The sequence below is a fragment of the Phragmites australis genome, chromosome 8 (assembly GCF_958298935.1).
Source record: "Phragmites australis chromosome 8, lpPhrAust1.1, whole genome shotgun sequence".
In the NCBI taxonomy this organism is placed as follows: Eukaryota; Viridiplantae; Streptophyta; class Magnoliopsida; order Poales; family Poaceae; genus Phragmites; species Phragmites australis.
The window spans coordinates 26597362-26616408 of record NC_084928.1 but is presented as its reverse complement, the minus strand read 5'-3'; the positions used below and the strand labels follow the sequence as shown (position 1 = coordinate 26616408).

The 19047-nt window shown below is 47.1% G+C and overlaps 2 protein-coding genes and 1 non-coding gene across 3 annotated transcripts; all 3 read left to right on the top strand.

The window, feature by feature from the left end:
• Positions 1–395: 395 nt before the first annotated feature.
• On the top strand, positions 396–4175 carry LOC133926866 (large ribosomal subunit protein uL5-like). Its single transcript, XM_062373005.1, has 5 exons — positions 396–553; positions 643–750; positions 2430–2472; positions 2575–2770; positions 3785–4175. Exons 1-5 carry the CDS (start codon positions 551–553, stop codon positions 3978–3980), a joined length of 546 nt encoding a protein of 181 aa, XP_062228989.1. The 5' UTR covers positions 396–550; the 3' UTR covers positions 3981–4175.
• Positions 3177–3259, top strand: LOC133927905 (small nucleolar RNA snoR117). The gene has a single exon (XR_009911396.1). It is a non-coding gene; the product is annotated as a small nucleolar RNA snoR117 (small nucleolar RNA).
• A 1273-nt stretch (positions 4176–5448) lies between the features above and the next one.
• On the top strand, positions 5449–7218 carry LOC133926865 (berberine bridge enzyme-like Cyn d 4). The gene has a single exon (XM_062373004.1). It carries the CDS (start codon positions 5454–5456, stop codon positions 7053–7055), a length of 1602 nt encoding a protein of 533 aa, XP_062228988.1. The 5' UTR covers positions 5449–5453; the 3' UTR covers positions 7056–7218.
• Positions 7219–19047: the final 11829 nt, after the last annotated feature.

The following is a 19047-nucleotide window of genomic DNA, read 5'->3' as shown; positions in this document are numbered from 1 at the left end:
ATTGTAGGATCCCCGCTGCCTCGCTAACACGTCTCTAACAGGACTCTTACCTCCTACGCTATCAGTATTGCCGGCCACCGTACCACCATACTGCCACCCACCACTGGTCGGCCGTAATCCCTCTAAGCCCGGACAAATCCTCTCGGAAAGACGACTGGCAAGGGGGCATGCTGTCAGCGAGTGAAGCTGGAGGGTGTGCAACGGCGGGTTTGGGCACGCTTACCCAACTGCGATGATTCCTGCTCTTTTTCTAAGCCTAGCTTGATTCCAGTTTTTTTTTACTGGGCCGCACCTGAATATGTCCAGGTTGTTCGTCGACAGGTGAGCCCAGGAATAACAGCCCAAATCCCTTTCCTTAGTATGCTCACAATCGAAGGCCGTGGGCTGTTGTCGTTGGCTATGACCCGCAAAGCCCTCCTACCTACCCCACCTGCACCCCCTCTCTAGGGTTTCCCTCTTTTAATCCCCAGCCGCCGCCACGCGCCTCCCTTACCCTCTCCCCACCCTCCACCGCCGCCGACGCAGACGGGTCGCCGTCGCCTCCTCCTCCATGGTGAGCCTCACTCCTCCCCCGACCTCACTCTTTGCTGTGTCTACGGAGTTAACCCCCGTGCGTGTCGGTCCGTGTTTTGTCTTGCGCAGGCGTCAGAGAAGAAGCAGTCCAACCCGATGAGGGAGATCAAGGTGCAGAAGCTGGTCCTAAACATCTCCGTCGGAGAGAGCGGGGATCGCCTCACCCGTGCCGCCAAGGTTGGGTCCGTCCCCATTCTCTTCTCGCGTATCAGATATTTGAACTAGCAATTGTTTACTTTTAGCTGTTTTCTTTTCACAGTTTTGTTAGTAGCCTGCGAACTTTTTTCGGAGCTAGAATCTGATTCGCTTTTAGGTAGTTTCTGGTCCTGGAGTTCAATGGTTGTTTAATCTGTAGCAATGTAAGCACAGAGTACACATATTACTCTGTTAATAAAGCTTGATATGACTGAAGTAGACGGTTCTTGGTGGTAAAAGAAAGGTAGGGGCGAGGGAATTTTAAATTTGGCTTGCTGTTATTATTGTTGCAATAATAAGGATTTAGAAACTGGCTAGTTATTCTATGGTCAACTGCCAGTTGTTCAGATAAGCTTTCTGACGTCTTATAGTTGAAAGATAACTTTGTTTATAGTCATTTCGGAAATGTTGATCATTGACGGTAGAATGAGGATTCAAAGCTGAATGATTGTAATTTGATCAAATACAGGAGACAGTGACATTGTTATGCTGTTTTTGTGCATGAAAGCTTGCTTGTTGTTCTAGCAGACAGTGTATGGTCTTCAGAATATAGATAGTGGTTACCATTTTCTTAGTTTGGTTATCTTACATGTAAGGGAAAACTACAGATCATCCCCTGAACTTTGGCCTGATTTTCAAATTTCACCCTAAACTATGAAACCGGATATATTTCACCATAAACTTTATAATACCACTCAGATTTCCCTTGAACTATGAAACCAGATATATTTCACCTTGAACTTTACAATACCACTAAAATTTCACCATGAATTATGAAACTTGATATATTTTAGCTTCAACTTTACAATACCACTCAAATAGCACCCTAGCCGGTTTTGAAGGGTGGTTTTGCCTATGTGGTGGGTATGCATGAATGTTTTTGCCACAAGGGCATGCTGACATGGCTGATTTGGTCCAGTTCATCGTCCACCTCATGGAGACGTGGCAACACAGACCCTAGCGGCAACCTGTGTTAGCTTAGCTAGACGTCGAATGGTGATGAAGCAACATGACCGGGTCAATACATGGCAAAACCACTTGGAAAAAAGAAGAATAAAACAAGATTAAGTGACATATAACATAGACCTTGGTGGCAACCCGTGTTAGCTCAACTAGACATCAAATGATGATGAAGCAACATGATCGAGTCAATACATGGCAAAAACACCTTGAAAAAAGAAGAATAAAAACAAGATTAAATGATATGACATTCCGCTTGGCTTAACCGCCGATGCAGACTTGCCACATAGGCAAAACAACCCTCCAAAACTGGCTAGGGTGTTATTTGAGTGGTATTGTAAAGCTTAGGGTGAAATATATCTGGTTTTATAGTTCATGATGAAATTTGAGTGGTATTGTAAAGATCAGGTTGAAATATATCTAATTTCATAGTTTAGGGTGAAATTTGAAGATCAGACCAAAGATCGGGGGGTGATCTATAGTTTTCCCTACGTGTAAAGATTTGCCTTTTTAAAGGTTTCAGTAAATGTTTTTACTAGTTAGCTCTGCTAAATCCTACAGTTGTGAACCATAATTTTACTGTACAAATGCTTAGAGGCCAAAACTGATTTATAGTTTAAAGTTTTGTCACTATAGGATATCATTTCTCCTCTTACCTTCAGCAAATAGCAGTAAATCCATTTTTGCTTCCATGCTTGCAGGTCCTGGAGCAACTGAGTGGACAGTCACCAGTGTTCTCTAAGGGTATATTTCCCTTTCCTTTATCTATATTTCTTTATCTTGTTTCCGTAGCATCTAGAAGTTACACTTTGTTGTTTAACATTTGTGATTCTCCACATTCTTCAGCTAGATACACTGTCCGCTCGTTTGGTATCAGGCGTAACGAGAAGATTGCCTGCTATGTAACTGTAAGGGGTGACAAGGCAATGCAGCTTTTGGAGAGTGGATTGAAGGTCAAGGAATATGAACTGCTAAGGAGGAACTTCAGTGAGACAGGGTGCTTTGGTTTTGGAATCCAGGAGCACATTGATCTTGGCATCAAGTAAGATCCTTAACCTCTGTCGGTTATAATCTATTGAAACTTACTGTTTCATCACACTTTTGTAACTTTGAACATGGCATAGCTTATATTTCTTGGAACTGAGATGTTTTAGTCATATTTTCATCCGATATGCATGTTCTGTTTGCGTAATAATATTTCATATATTGTTTGGAAAGTCAATATTCACCCTGATGGCTGGTGATTTGGCTCAATCTTTGTGGATTGGATGGGATATTAGTTCATTTTCTCTTCCATTTTGGAAAGGATTGGGTCTAATCCCTGCCAAATGCCAATCTAAACAAACATCCCCTAAGTTGATTTTTTCCCTTTCCAAACTCAATGCTACTGATGAACCTTTACAATTCTACCCTGGCATAAGTTACATCTTATTTTTCTTGCTCTATTGGGCCAATGACTTGATTTAATTGTCCGTACCATCTGAAGTCTAGCATTTGCTGGTCTACTGATGCACCTTTATTTCTGAGGCCTAAATACTGCTGCTTATTTTTGTTGAGCTTTCTGTGATTAAATTATTTTTGTAGTGGTCATTCAAACTGACAACAAATTCCAGACTCTTAACAGTTTTTTCCGACCTTTTTTTTTTAAATCGTTTCATTGACCAAGCACATTTTTTGTTGAACAATATGATCATATCATTTGTTTGACAAATGGGTTTTCTTTTCTGGAAACTGTTTGGAAATACTTTGATTTGGACATCAACATTTTGAGTTTATTGTTTCAGTTTCCAGTTCATTACTTGTGTTAGGGCAGTGTTTGACTGGTCAAATGATGAATGCCGATCACCTTGTCTACAACTATGACAATTATTGCTGCTGGCTACAACAGCGGATGCATGAAAATCACTATTATCTTGTCTTCATTATCATTAATTGATTCCTGTGCTTTGAATTTGCTTGCTGTAATTTAGGGAAGGTCCAAGTGATGTTCACATATTCCTTTTTTGATACAAACTGTTCATGTCAGTAGTGACTTGGTTTCTGTTTTCCTCTGTAGGTATGATCCTTCAACCGGTATTTATGGAATGGATTTCTATGTTGTCCTTGAGCGTGCTGGGTACCGCGTTGCACGCCGTCGCAGATGCAAGTCCCGTGTTGGAATCCAGCACAGGGTGACCAAGGAGGACGCCATGAAGTGGTTCCAGGTGAAGTACGAAGGTGTCATCCTCAACAAGGCCCAGGCTAACTCTTAGAACCTGATGCGTAGTCTAAGCCGTTAGACATGTTATGGCTACAAAGGAGTTTCACCGCTGCCCAAGTTTTTAGTCCACTTTGTGCAAGCTCGGATCTTGTTATTTTAAGTCTTGTTACATGAGCCAGTTTTGGACTGAGGAGCTTATGATGTGTCTGATTACTTGAAAGCTGAAATCATGGATGCACTTCTGTTATGTTTACTTTCACACCGATAATACTTTACTACGGGTTAGTTTTGAGCTACCGAGTGTTTGATTTCGATGTACCTGTGGATGTGTCTCGTACAGCCTAATGCTCTATTCACGGTGCACTTCCATTAGCCTGCTTCTGCGCTACACGAGCCGATCAAATGGGTGCTACTGAGTGCGTGTGAGGTACGTTGTCACCGTGCAGCTCGTAGGAAACGATTGCTCGTGTAGGCAGAAGTGGGGCGATGTCATCCACACGTCAATATGTGAGAAGCTTTTGGATTGGGATGTGATATACTGATATGAGTTTTTGGGAACCGGCTCCTGAGTCACCGGCTGAACAATACCAGTGATTTTACTCCGCGTGAGCCGATAGATTGAACAATACCAGTGATTTTACTCCGCGTGAGCTGATAGATTGAAACGGACGGTCAAATCCAGTGGTACAATAAGTATACTGTACTGCTGTAATACTCAAGCTATAATGAAATCAGCATAGTATTTCACAACAGTACTCGTGTTACCGTATTTAACTGTAAGTTACTATTTACCTTCTCACAAAATACTGTTCACCTGTGGCTTTGCTTCTTAAAAGTCAGAGGAGCCCGTTCAGAGTTTTTGATTGGCTATAGGAACCCATAGATAAGTTCGGAGTTTTTGACTGGCTATAGGAAGAAAGTTTTATCCGTCCGTTTCATTGATATGTCATTGCAAACACAATCAGCTTGACTTTTCTGAAGATTATCCATTATTCCAACGATTCCATTGGTCCAAGCTCTATAAATTTTATGCGACTTTTTGAAGATTATCCATTATTCCAACGTAATGCCATTCCAAGCCTCGTTCTCAGCATTCTTCTGGCACCGCAGCCATACAGAAAGTTCAACGGCATCTAGTAGCCATATGGCTGCTGCAGCCCAGTGACAGTGCCATATTCGCTGTTTCTCTGCGACTAGAAGAAAGACCAGCGACCAGTTCACGTTTACTACAGCAAACAAAAAAAGACTTCCTATCATATTTCCAGTTGTTCACAGGCTAGTTTCAAAATCAAACCTCGTCTAATCTTCAGATATAATGAGATTTAGACTTATTTAACCATGACTTTTGTACACCGTGGATGGCGATCTACATAGTTGACCATGACTTTTGTACGTATCCAGCTGGAGTAGTGTGCAGGAGTAGCTAGCTGGCATGGCACGGCTATCTCCGATAAATTACGAACAATTCACACGTGTGCCGAAGCCGCAACTCGTAGGGCTATATATGTAGGTCGAGCTCGGTGCCATGCAAACACTGCAAAGTTTGCAAGAAGCAAAGATGGCCATGGCCAAAAGCTTAGCGCCGGTGCTCATCTTTACATTCTTCTGCTCCTATGCCTCTATCTCTTCCCTAGCTTCCTCTGATGACTTCCTCCAATGCCTCTCGGCGAACATTCCCACCCAGCTCGTATACACACAGAGCTCGCCTTCGTTCACGTCGGTGTTGAAGTCCTCCATCAGGAACCCAAAGTTCTTCACGCCTACCACGGTGAGGCCGCTCTACATCGTCACGCCAACAAACGCCTCCCACGTGCAGGCCGCCGTGGTCTGCGGCCGCCAGAATGGATTGCGCATCCGCGTGCGCAGCGGCGGTCATGACTACGAGGGCCTGTCCTACAGGTCCGAGCACCCCGAGGTGTTCGCTGTGGTCGACCTGTCAAACCTCCGCGCCGTGCGTATTAACCAGCAGACGTCGACCGCGTGGGTGGACTCCGGCGCGACTCTCGGCGAGCTGTACTACGCCATCGGGCAGGCGAGCAAGCAGCTGGCGTTCCCGGCCGGCCTGTGCCCGACCGTCGGCGTGGGAGGACATTTCAGCGGCGGCGGCTTCGGTATGCTGCTGCGCAAGTACGGCGTCGCCATAGACAACGTCGTCGACGCCGTGTTGGTCGACGCCAAGGGGAGGCTCCTGGACAAGAATGCAATGGGGAGGGACGTCTTCTGGGCCCTCCGAGGTGGCGGTGGCGAGAGCTTTGGGATCGTTCTGTCGTGGCAGGTGAAGCTCGTGCCCGTCCCGCCGACGGTCACGGCGTTCAGCGTCCCAGTTTCCGTAGACCAGGGCGCCGTGGACACCGTGACCAAATGGCAGGAAGTGGCACCGGCCCTCCCGGCCGACCTGTTCATCAGGGTGACCATCCAGAAACAGACGGCCAACTTCCAGTCCCTGTACCTCGGCACGTGCGACGCGCTCCTGCCGGTGATGGCCAGCCGCTTCCCGGAGCTCGGGGTGAACCGCACGCACTGCAAGGAGATGACTTGGATCCAGTCCGTGCCTTACGTCTACCTTGGCAGCGGCTCTACCGTGGAGGACATCCTGAACCGGACCACCTCTTCGGCGGTATTCAGCAGCGGATACAAGGCGACGTCCGACTACGTGCGGCAGCCCATTGCCAGGGGCGCGTGGCAGGAGATATTCACGTGGCTCGCGCAGCCCGACGCGGGGCTCATGATCCTGGACCCCTACGGCGCGCAGATCAGCAGCGTCCCGGAGTCGGCGACGCCTTTCCCGCACCGCGGCGGCGTGCTGTACAACATCCAGTACATGAACTTCTGGTCGATGGCCGGTGGAAACGGAGTAGCGCAGACGAAGTGGATCAGGGACTTCTACGCGTTCATGGAGCCGTACGTGAGCTCGAACCCCCGGGAGGCGTACTTCAACTACAGGGACCTCGACCTCGGCGAGAACGTCGTTGTGGGCAACGTTAGCAGCTACCAGGCCGGCATGGTCTGGGGCGAGAAGTACTTCAAGCTCAATTACCAGAGGCTCGCGATGGCGAAGGGTCAGATTGACCCCGACGACTACTTCAGGAACGAGCAGAGCGTCCCGCCACTCGCTCCGAGCAAGTGACTACCAAAATGGTCGCTATTTCGCGTATGTGGTAGCTACACATTTGATTGTGTCTGTTTATCGACGTTTCATGTCTATCTTAGCAGTGCGATTTATGTTTGTATATCTCATTTTTCGTAAATAAATCAATAAACTGTCGAGGTATTCGAACTTGGCTTGTGAATTGCACTGTATTCTAGCACTACTGTGCCTCCAGCCTCCCGGGTGTATCTCAGGCTATCAGCAGCTTGAAGCTAAGCTGGGATGTGTTTGGTTAAAGGGTAAAGATGGATGTGATATGATCGTCCTGTTTTTTGATATATTAATTTAAATTATCTGTTTGGATCGTCTTGTTTTTTTTTTAAGGAACAAGGGTGAATCGGATAAGAGTAATTAAATAAATTTTATCTCTTAATTTTAAATAATAATAATTAATCATACACTAACTAACACGTATTAATACTTATCAATACTAATCTTATAATATTAATTACTAATTAACAATATAATATTCTAATTATCACTAATCATACTCTAATCGATACACCAATTATGCACTAATAAATACACTAACACTTAACAACTATAATCTTATAGTAATAAATACTAATTAGTAATATAACATGCTAATTATTATTAATTATTTTACTAATGATCAAGATTAGTTAAGATGGATGACCTCATCTTATCAAAATGAAAGGATCACTCCACCCAACATATTTAAAAAATATTCTAAAAATCAGATGATCTCATCCACCTGCCTTCCAAACAAATGCCTTAAAAATATGAATAGACACACCCTAGACTGTGCTTCACCTGTGGGCCAGCGCACGAACCAGCCGTGCTGCATCTCCGCTAGCGCGCTCTGGCGCCGGCGTTTGCAGCACACACCCGACAGACCCGCGGTCCGCTTGGCGCCTGGCAAGCCTGCGTGGAACTAGATGTGGGACTTCACGCTTGAGTCTGCCGCGTCGCCCGTTGGTCGTGGGCCGATTGAGTCTGCTGAGGCCGAGTGAACCGTGCATAAGCGCGATGGAGCGCGGCTATGGGGCTGCTGCCTGCTGGCCCGCGCTTTTCTGGCTCTGTAGTTGGATCTGCGAGTCAGTGAGTGAACTCAATTTTGAATTTTCACCGGACTTTTGAAAACTTGGATGGAAATGAAATTAACATCAGGGAAGAAGACGATGTCACCGGACAAGAATGCAGACAAGAGCAACTTAGGTAAAGAAAGAGCATGAAAAGAAAACAGAGTGGAGCTATAAAATAAACCTGGTGGAACGTTAAGTTTTTTTAAGACAAAGGAATATAAATTATTATAGCCTTTGCATCACACGATGGATGTAGCCATCAGGAAAAGGGATAATTTCTTAGTTGCCACCATCAGAAAATAAAAATTGCTGCTGAAGATGACATGCAGGTCATCCTAAGTCTATACATGTGAGTCAGGGTGGCAAATGGGATACCACCTAGGGGTCACCGGTGGCAAAAAAGCGAATCCCCCTCAGGCAAAACTTGACACACTGGTAGGAATAAACACTATCTCAAAAACCATGACATAACTAGCATTCAATCACAAATTCTATTACTGAACCGACAACCATGTCTGATGAAGATTTCCATCATGATGATCTTCAGCTAGCGGCATGCCATCTTTGTACAATGGAGTTCTAACTAGCATGGCGTAGCGAAAATAGCCATATTAGATTATAATTGTGATTTTGATGATTAATGATAATATAGTCAATGGGACTAAAATATTTGTTAAGTATATGTTTTAGTAGGTCTCATAGATGCAATACATGAATAAGCTACAGTAGCCGGGATAAAGTTTGGTTGAATTAGAGAAGTTCCAGGATATTTGGTCTCACCAGATGGTCCGTTGAAGAGGATGTTACACTCACTAGAGCATTTCTGATAAAGGGAGAGAGAAGGCTGAAGACCTCACCGGAAGGTCCAGAGATTATCAAGTGTGCTCACTAGAGCAGTTCTTCTAAAGAAGGGTGTTGTGCTAAAGAATGAAGAATAGTTGACTGGATAGTCCAATGCTTGATTTGTGCACACTGAAAGAAGTGAACCAGAGTATTTTCCAGCACAGAGGAGAAGATGAAGATTTGAACGGATAGTCCGATGCTTGAAATGTTCACAACGGTTTGTAGCACCAGAGCATTTCTTGCAGAGATGACTGCAAATATTGAAGAATGAAAAACAACCCACAGAAAGGTACGGTGCCCTAAAGATCATCTCACAGGAGCTTTATTTCTAGATAGGGTTGAAGTGGCGCTCTCTAGCTCAAGACAACTCACTGGATAGTCCGGTGATGGAATTCAAGTTACACCAGAGTATCCGGTGTTCATGATGATTTTGAGTGTGATCCAACGACTAGTTTTTTTATGGTGTAAACACCAGATTGTCCGGTTCTAACACTCTGGTTTTTAGAATTTGCAACTTTTTTAAAAATTTTCAACATTAGGAAGTAGCTTCACCAGTAGAATAGGTTTAAAACCTATTTTCATAAATAATCAATCAATATAGGTTATTATTTTATATGTATTGCATGCTAAGTTTTGTTAGGAACTAGGTAAATGTATTAGAGTTTTTTTTCCTTTTCTTTTTCTTTGGTGTTTTGAGTGCAAAATATTTTGAAAATGTTTTTACAAAACTCAGTAGTAAATTAGTTAATGATCTTAATGGTTATAATTCAAAATCTTTAAATTCATCATCTATTCAATCCTTGATCATACTTGATCCTTCTCTAGTTCAATTCAAATTTTATCCAAATCCTTGTTTGTGGCCAATCTCTCCCGTTTCTCAAATTCTACCAAAATCCAAATTTAAATTCCTTATCTACTCCCATTCTTGTTCAACCTCATTTTTCGTTTATCTCAAATTCACTCCAAGCTTAATTTAAATTCAAACCTTATTCACATTTCTCTGTAGATGTTTCTTTTCTAAAACCTTAGATATGCCTAAGGTGCCATTGGACCTAATCCTGCCCAAGCCCAAACTCTTGGATAGCACATAAGTCATCTAGAAGGCTCAACACAAAGGATCCACGAAATCTGTGGATATTCACGGAGTCCTGGATAGACTTATCTTCCCATATAGTTTTGGAGTTAAAGATGACCTCAAATGCAAATCTTAACAATAGCAAAGTTGTAGGCCTCGTCGAGAGCTTCAATTTGAACCTATGGAAGTCCCCTTTTGGATAATGAAGCTAGGAGTTATGACCCTTAAAATTAGTGCTACGTAGATAAGTCTCAGTTCAAACAATTTATCTTGTGACATATTTTGGGAAATCAAAATGGTGTTTCTGAAGTTTCAATGAATAACAAAGTTGTAGATCCTTTCGAGTAATACAATTTAGAGTCCAAAAACGTCCAATTTGGAGTCTGGATGATAGAGATATCATCCACGAAATAGAGAGCTACGAAAAAGGAAATCCTAACTGACTTGAACTCGAACTCGAATTGTGTCTGGCTTGAACTCCACCTCAACCAGCCGTCCCTTGCCCTATAAATAGGTATTGAATGTCCTCCCCTACCCACTTTACATGCCTCCATGCCCTAGCAGCAGCAGCTGTCCTGTCCTTGCGCCGCCGTTCGCCGGTGCCGCCACCGCCACCGGTGTCATCGTCATATCCACGAATCCATCTTCTCCGATCATAAAAGTAAGGTGAGGACCCCTCCTTATCCTTCTTTACCCCTATTTTACCATCATACTAAGTCCCTAGCCAAGCCCTAGCCCCGGCCAAAACCCGATCTACGCTGTCACTGTCATCACCGTCGCGGACAGCCATGTTATCGCCAATTGGCATCGATGTGTAGCGACTCGACTGGAACGTGACTATAGGAGCCTTTGACTGGTTGTGTAACGACTCGAATGGAACGTTATTGCCAACTGCAGCATATCGCAACCACCACCCATCTCATCTCCATTGATCGTTCTTCCTCTCAGGGGATGATCTACCCAAACCCGTGCTATAGCATTGTGTTCCTAGGATATATGAATGTCTTTGTTCAAAGGTTTCTCAAATTTCATAGCCAATCTTAAGGAATGCATGCATCTTCATCGCTGCATCAGGTGTGCCTGTGGAATGTGTGTGTTTGTTGCTCAAGAACACCAGAGTTATCCAAGTTCAGCCCCCCGTGGGGTAATAGCCCTACATCATATGTATTGTTCTCTGTTCTCCCTGTTTACAGAAGATATCTCCCATTCATATTCCAGGGGTAGAAGTCTTACAAGTGGGCCTAACAAAAAGACACATGCCTGCCTAGAGAAACGATATAAATAATCATTACAAGTATACATGTGTTGTGTCTGCCCTGGGTCCCTACGGTGCCCGTCCCATCCATCGGCCGCACCCCTGTTTGTCACGCCTGAAATGCCTGGCCTGCTCTGTCCTGTCATAGGCTTCCCACACGCACTTGCTGCGTCCCCTGTCATGTCTGCGAGCCCGTCCCGCAACAATTAATGTTTGCGGGACGGGATACGGTAACTCTGCGTTGACCATGCCGCCTCAACCGGAGTGAACTGCCTGGGGAAGGAAAACGGCGTGAGTAGCAGCATTAAATGAGGTTTAACTGGCCTAGATGAGTACCTACCCTGCGACCAGTAAGGACTGGTTGCGGGGAATCCTGTGAAGGCCCTGGCCGTGGTCGCGCTGGTGTCGACTGGTCGCGCGGGGGTCATGGGCCAAAGAATGAAAGTGGATACTGCCCAAAACTGACCGTTGTGGGCTATCCCGATGGAGGACCCTATATTCTTTACATCAACAGTAGCCCCCAAGCTCCCTCGCAGATGTGATGATTTGAGCTATTTTACGTAATATTGTGGTTGGGCCCAGTCATACCACTTGGGCCCTGGGTGAGCAAGAGCTTTTCCCCAGAGAGTGGTCAGCGACATGGTCCACCACCGTGTCTAGCTTAGGAAACTGTGTCCCGAGGGGAGGTTAACCGTCCAGAGAGAGAGAGAGATCGTGGGGGAGAGAAAAATGGAGGGTGTGTGCGAGGGAGAGGATCACGGGGGAGAGAAACCTTGACGGCCGTCAGACTTTGAGGGAATTTTGGTTCCCCAAACAGTCCTCGAAATTCGAGGTGGCAGGACCGAGTCGATCTTATAAATCAAAAGGCAGAACCCCCAGAAAACCATTCACACTCAAAGCCCTCCAAAGCCCATTGCCCCCAATCTCATCCCGTCTTTCTTGTGAAAACCACAGTTGACCTCCCATGGCACCGCGCACCGAGAAGGAGCATGACTTCCCCAAGTCCAAGTGCACCGCCATGAAGCTGAAGCAGATGTACGAGAATCGCCTTCTTTCGCGTCGCCTGTCTTCGGGATATCGCCCTAGGGGGGGGGGAGGTCCCTGCTCCCCTCCAGGGGGAGATTGTAATCTTTGCCTTGTTCTTCCTGGCGGGTCTCGTCCTCTCCTTTTCCAAATTCTTCACCACTGTCATGTCATTCTACAACATCTGCCACCTTCACCTCAACCCCAACTCCATCATCATGTTGAGCATATTTGCTCACATGTGTGAAAACTTCATTGGGATCTAGCCGTACCTTGATCTCTTCTGGATTTTCTACATGGCCAGGGTGCAGTCTGTGCCGGCCACTGGGAACTGTGGCTTTCATCTCTGTGATGGTGATGCGAGCTCATATCTCAAGATGAACCTCAAATCATCATGGTCGGGCTGGAGGGACGAGTGGTTCTACCTCACGACCAATGACTCCCTGGACAACCTCCATGTGCCAGATGCACCGGCACATCTTGCAGAGAGTTGGGGGAGCTCCCCAAGCTGACCGCCGAACTGCTATCCATTGACGGTCGGGTCAAGACGCTTGCAGAGGCTGGCCTGTCGGGGTTAGACGTCGTCCGTGACTTCATCAAGCGCCAGCTGTGTCCCCTACGACAGAGAGCACACTAGGCATATCTGTACACCGGGAGTGATGATGACAACCGGGAGAGGTCCACTGGTAAAATCACAGCCATCCCTCTGTTACTATGTGTTGGCTGAGCGGTGTCTTATTCCCTTTGATAAGATCTTCTCGAAGAGGTCATCGACTTGCGGGTCAGGTCACTGATGGCGGTAGCCGCTAGGAAGTGTGTCCCTTCGTGTGTCCCCTTGTGTGAGCACCCCCCCGGTCGGAGAGGGCACGAGTGAGACTGGTATGTTTAGAATTTTTCCAAAATTTCCTACTCGAGCATTTTCCATGGTCATGATCTCATGGCTTGAGTTATTTACAGCGTCTCCCCAAGGTAGATGTCTTGCAACCGATAGTTGATGATGTCGAGGAGGCCTTCCGGGAGATTGAACGTGAGGGCCGCCAGCCCTCGCCGTTGCCTATCGCTGTCGTAAACACCCACTGATCCGGTCGCGACACCAACCCGTTAGGTCGGGGAGGCGACCAGTCTACTCGGGGTCAGGTGGAGATTACGGGTAGCAGCTCTGTGAGTGGTGCCGGTCAGCATGAGGCCGACCTGCAGCACCTTGACCAGACCCGCCATGACCCGGCGCCCCGCGACCAGACCCGAGCAGGACAGGCCTGCCCCAACCAGGCTAGGTCCAACCAGAGACTTCACGACCAGACCATCATGGGCCTAGCATATGCGCAGTGTGGGAAGAGGCCGGCAGAGGACGCTTCCACCGCGGAGGTGTCCAAACGTGCTCGCGGGATCCTGAGTACTAGCGGACCCTTAGCGGGGTTGTCTTCTCCGACCGGTCAATCCGACGGCTTCGTGAGGACCAGACTTGTGCTTAGCTCCCTGCCGCCACGGTACGTTCCTTTGGGTAGGTATAGATGCCTTGAATTTTCTTTCGTTCCTGATTCAGTAACTTTGTTTTTGCCGCAGGCTTGTGGTAGTTGCTACAGCTCTTGTCATGACTTCTCCGATGGCACCCCACAGGACATCCCAGTGCCTCCGCCAACTCTAGGTTTGCCTTATGGAGGGTTAGCGACGGTGTTGCTCCCCATGGCGCCGGTCGAGGAGTCCGTGCCGACCCCTGACTTGCTCGCTTTGGTCAGCCGTATCCCCGCTTCTGTTCGCAGACTGGTCGAAGAAAAGGAAATGGTGGCTAGCAGGTGTGCCGAGCTAGAGAAATAGCTGACCCAAGAAAGGGAGGCTGGGCGCTTGCTACAACAATGGTGTGGCGAGCTCCAACAGGAGAAGGTTGCACTTTCTGCTGAGCACTCCGCGCTTTTTGTCGAGCACTCCCAGCTCAAGGAGGACAAACGCACTACCCTCAGCATTCTCCAAGACTCCTTCAAGGCACTGGCGGATCCCCTAGGGAGCCTTGGGTAGGACATCATCAAGATTCTGGCGGAAAATTTTTCTGAGCTCCCAGCCATCCTGGCGATGAGGGGTGAAGAGGACGTGGCACACGTAGTGAGGTTGACTGTGGAGTACATTTTCCGGTACTACCACAGTCGCGACCCCAACTTGAACCTGGACCTTATCTGGGTGGGAGCCTTGGTCGCTGGACCCGAAGCTGAGGAGAGGCTGCTGCGGGAGTGTCAAGGAGCAGTGGACTATGTGACTTCTGTCTTCCTGGGGAGTAGTGTAGCCCATCAAGGTCCACCAACAAAAGGACCACGACCCAGTCGCTTAGGAAAAGTTTTTTTTCTATATTTTATTACTACTTCATTATTTTACTTATTTCTAATTTTGTGGTTTTTTTTACATACACTCAACATTCTGAAAGACTAGACCCAACATTTGTGAAACCTACTTCAACATTTTACAGAAACTAGTTCAACATTTTATTTACAAATGTTGAAACAATACAATCAAAATGTTGAAGTAGTATATTAAAAATATTGAACTAGTACATTCAAAATGTTGGATTTAAAAAATGACAAAAATCCATGTTGGATATCCATTTTGTTGCATTAATTCTAAACACCATTATTCAAACAGATTTGAAAATGGACTTACGGTTTGAGAGATTTTTTAATATTATTATTTTGTACGTAAATTTCAAAAACAATACGCAAATAACGAAAATTACAAAAATAATTCCTATTTGCTTATTGGTCTTGCGAGAAAGGGTTTTCACATCCTTAGGACGCGAAAACGTCCCGAGGGCTCAAAAAATCTTTTTCGAGTTCTGATCGTGCGAAAACATATTTTCGCATACTGAAAGATCGAAAATAGAGTTTTTGCATCCTGATCGCATGAAATTTTTTTGCATCCTAATGTTTGGATGCAAGAAATCCATCTAGAATTTCTCGGCCCTGGGTGTAAGGGTGCGGGCGTGCCAGTGTACCTAAGTACACAAAATGAATAGACAAAAGACAAAAGGTAGGGAACACATTTTATTCATATTAGATAATACAAATATAGGTTCCCATATATGTGCGCGTGCTCCATAACCTGCTGACGGCAATCTGACTTGGGCGACGTTGTCCTCTAGTTCCCAGGGCCTCGAAAGACTCCTAGTTAATTACATCCGCGAGTCGAGCTCACAGAACACCTCTGATTAAGCTGTGTACGTGGTCGTCTTCTTCAGTCTTCGCTTTGCGTTCTCCATGCATGTGATGATGTGGTTGGTGTAGATGAAGGTGTTAGCATCATCCATGGCTTCGTATGTCCATGAGCTGATGGTAGCGCAGCTAATGCGTTAGCTGCACCCGCCCTGGTCATCTGGACTCGTCGGTCGCGAACGACGCGTAGTCATTGTAGTAGATGGGAGAACATGCATGGTGATGCTCGGCTTGTCCGGTTCGATGACTTGGTAGTGTCATCGGGATGAGAAGATAAGAGAAGCAATTAGTAAAGATGAACATCCGGGGAACACCATCCGGGAAAGCCTGCGGACTCCACTGCTTGACTGTGTGATCTAGTAGCAATACGTGCATGCATGCATGCACTAATACATGCGTATTTGTATATACACATGCACTAGTGTATCCAAATACTGGGCCGGCCTTCAGGTCGTGCGCGATGCCTCCGGCGGCCAGCATGGTGATGTTGAGGTCTCGCCGAACGGTGCGACATCTTGGTAGCCTCGGCATCGTCCCTGACGGTGCACTGTCAACCTTGGTAGCACCGGCGGCTCCATGACCTGTATAGTCTTAGCGGGATCTTCAACTTCACCTCGGAAGCTGCTTCGCCAGATGGCGCCGTCTTAAGCTGGACAACTTGAACGGCGAGCCTCGGCGGATCGCGGACGGGTCATCGTGACGGAGCACTTCTCTCCGGGCGGCGCGAGGGCGAACTCCATTAGCGTCCGTGGAGGTTGCGAGCATGACGACGTCCTTCCCTAGGAGGGTGGCCTGCGGCTCGGAGTCTCGGCGGCGTCCTTCGCGACAGGCTCAGCGTCCTCAGCTGCAGCATCCATAGCACCATACGGGCAGGCTACATGCGCTCCCATGCATGGATGCGATATGCGAGAGAGAGAGAAAGGGAGAACAGATCATGGGTTGTGCTCACCCATAGCCGACGTGAACATCATCTTCCTCCTTGACTTCACGTGTGCTTCTTGTAGATGGATTTCTCGCCTTCCGGTCCTCGTTGGCCCAACCTCCAACCTCTGGCCGATGGCTCCTCTGTGTGCTCGTAAGGCTGATGTAGATGGAGGCTGAGCAGGGAGGCGTCGCTACGTCACTTGATGCAAATGTGAGTCTCGGAGCTCCCGGCGGTGCTACGGTGTTTGCGTCTAGATGTGAATGGATTGGTGTGTAGAAAAATCCCCCCCTCTTGGTTGCTGTGGAGTTGATGGCCTTTTATAGGTAGATGGCAGGGCAGTAGATGGGAAGGAGCACGCGTGAGAAGCGCCGCCGCCGCTACTGTTTTACTCACCGTGATCCCCGGGTGCAGTTCAGCGGCTCTGTTGGATGAGCGCACCCCTTGCGGAATGGATATGCATGCTGCTCCTCTGGCTGCATGTTTGTGCTAGCCCATGCTCACTGGAGTGTGGGGTTACTCCGATGCAGGCTCACCAGTCAGTTTGCTCTACACGTGAAGGAGAAAATACCGTCGAACGTTCCGTGCGTGACGAGTAGCCGTGCTCTGCGAACTGCTTCGTGCTTATCTGTACCCGGAGCACCATGGAAGGTATCCTGCAGCTCAATCAAACTATATGTATACATGTACGTATTTGAGAGAGAGAGAAAGAAAGGAAAATGAATGGCTTGTGAGTGCATATGCAGGCACGTGCTCTTGTTTAGCTTATAATACATGTACGTGAAGGCTTATGCTTGCTTTTCTTTCTTGCCTCGTGAATAGCTCATATCAAAATATATGATTATACTTTCGCCGAGCGCTCCGTATACCGGATCCGTCAATCCCATATTGCATGTACGCGCAGCCGCGCGGCGGCTAACTCGCGTGTGAAGAACAGGTACCATCCCACGTCTCTCGCCGAGCTATACACATAAGAGTACGTATTTTACAGAGCCTTTCATGAGTGCATGTACATGCATGCACTCTAGATTTATTTGGCATGTGCACGTGCATATCCCATGCATGAAGTTGCCTTGCTTTCTTCTTTTCTCTTCTTCTTGCTTCGTGCAATCGTGCGCAAGCTAACTCGTGCTCCGGCCGCGCTGTCCGTATTCATGTACGTATTTTGGAGAGAGAGAAAGAAAAAAGAAACGTGGTTTGTGAATGCATGCACTCTTTATCATGCATGTACGTGAATGCCCATGCAGGTGCTTGCTTTCTTGCTTTCCTTTTCCTTGCTTCTTGGATAGCACACATGTGAATATGCATATCATCTGATGATAGAATATATACCAAGATTATGAACAAAATATCATCAAACAAATGCCCCCCGCCAAGTGGAGTTTGAATGCGGAACGAATTCAAACGAGACTTGGTGAAAAAGGAATTTCAGGCCGATATGGCGCATTGACACAATGCAGCCTCAACCAGCTGGGATTCAATCTTTTAAATACGGGCATTGCTGATCATAACAACCTCCTGATTGGGCACCCTGGATGAGTCCGGCTCGATCTACAGGCACCTCCCGTTGCCCAGATCGTATCTGTAAACCTGCACAAAAAAGATCACCTTCCCATGGGCATATCTGTTAGCTCTCAATTGCTCATATCTCAACCAACGATTGGTTTAAATCTACAAGCTTATCTCCTACGTCCTTCCTATATATATATATGCGCCCGCGAGACCAATGGATTGACCCATCACAAGAGCATCATCTTTACTTCTTTCTCCTTCAGTTTGCCTGACGCAGGAAAGGTACAAACCTCTCTTTCAACACCATTGCTTTGCAGAATAGACTTCAAGGTAGCCGGTCGGCCGGTGGCGCACGACACGCTAGGGACTCCGATCGTTGACGCGCGGGTGCTGATCCTGGATGGAGTGAGAGAAACAGCGAGCAACAAGAGGAGGGTACAATAATGACATACATTATATTGCATGCATGCTCATGTGTATATGACCTGATATCTCTGTATTCTTATCATCTTGGTTATTCCCGTATCAGCACACTTCCCTTCTCCTTGTTCATGGCGCACGGCGATAGTAGGCGCGCATCATGGGAGTACCCCTCCTCAAGGAAGTCCATCTCAGGTAGCAGGTCTCGCCGCGATCGCCAGGACAAGGGCAGGGAAATTGAACCCTTCGCTAGGAGGTCGAGCCGAGACGAGAGGGTATCTCATGACAGGCCTCTTGATGGACGCGACGGGGAGCGTAATGGGCGCGAAGACAAGTGCGCCAGGAGCGAAGATAGGTCATCGGAGCGTTCTGACATGAAGATGAGCCCGGTGAAGAGAGGGCGTGATGACAGGAACAACGATGGTGGCGGGCATGGCGATCGATTGGCCAAGCGCTCTCCCGCGGAATCGAGCTTGACGAAAAAGGCGCGCGACGACAGGCTGCACGATGGCAAGTCGTCGGGGCACTCCTTCTTGAAGACGAGCTTGGCTGACGACAAACGCGGCACCTTGACTGGGCGACTGAAGTCTTCATCTAGTTGCATCGTCGAGCTTTATACTGAGCCAAATCCTTCTTCCTCGCGTGACCTAGAGAGCAGGCTCCCCAAGGCATGCAGAACTA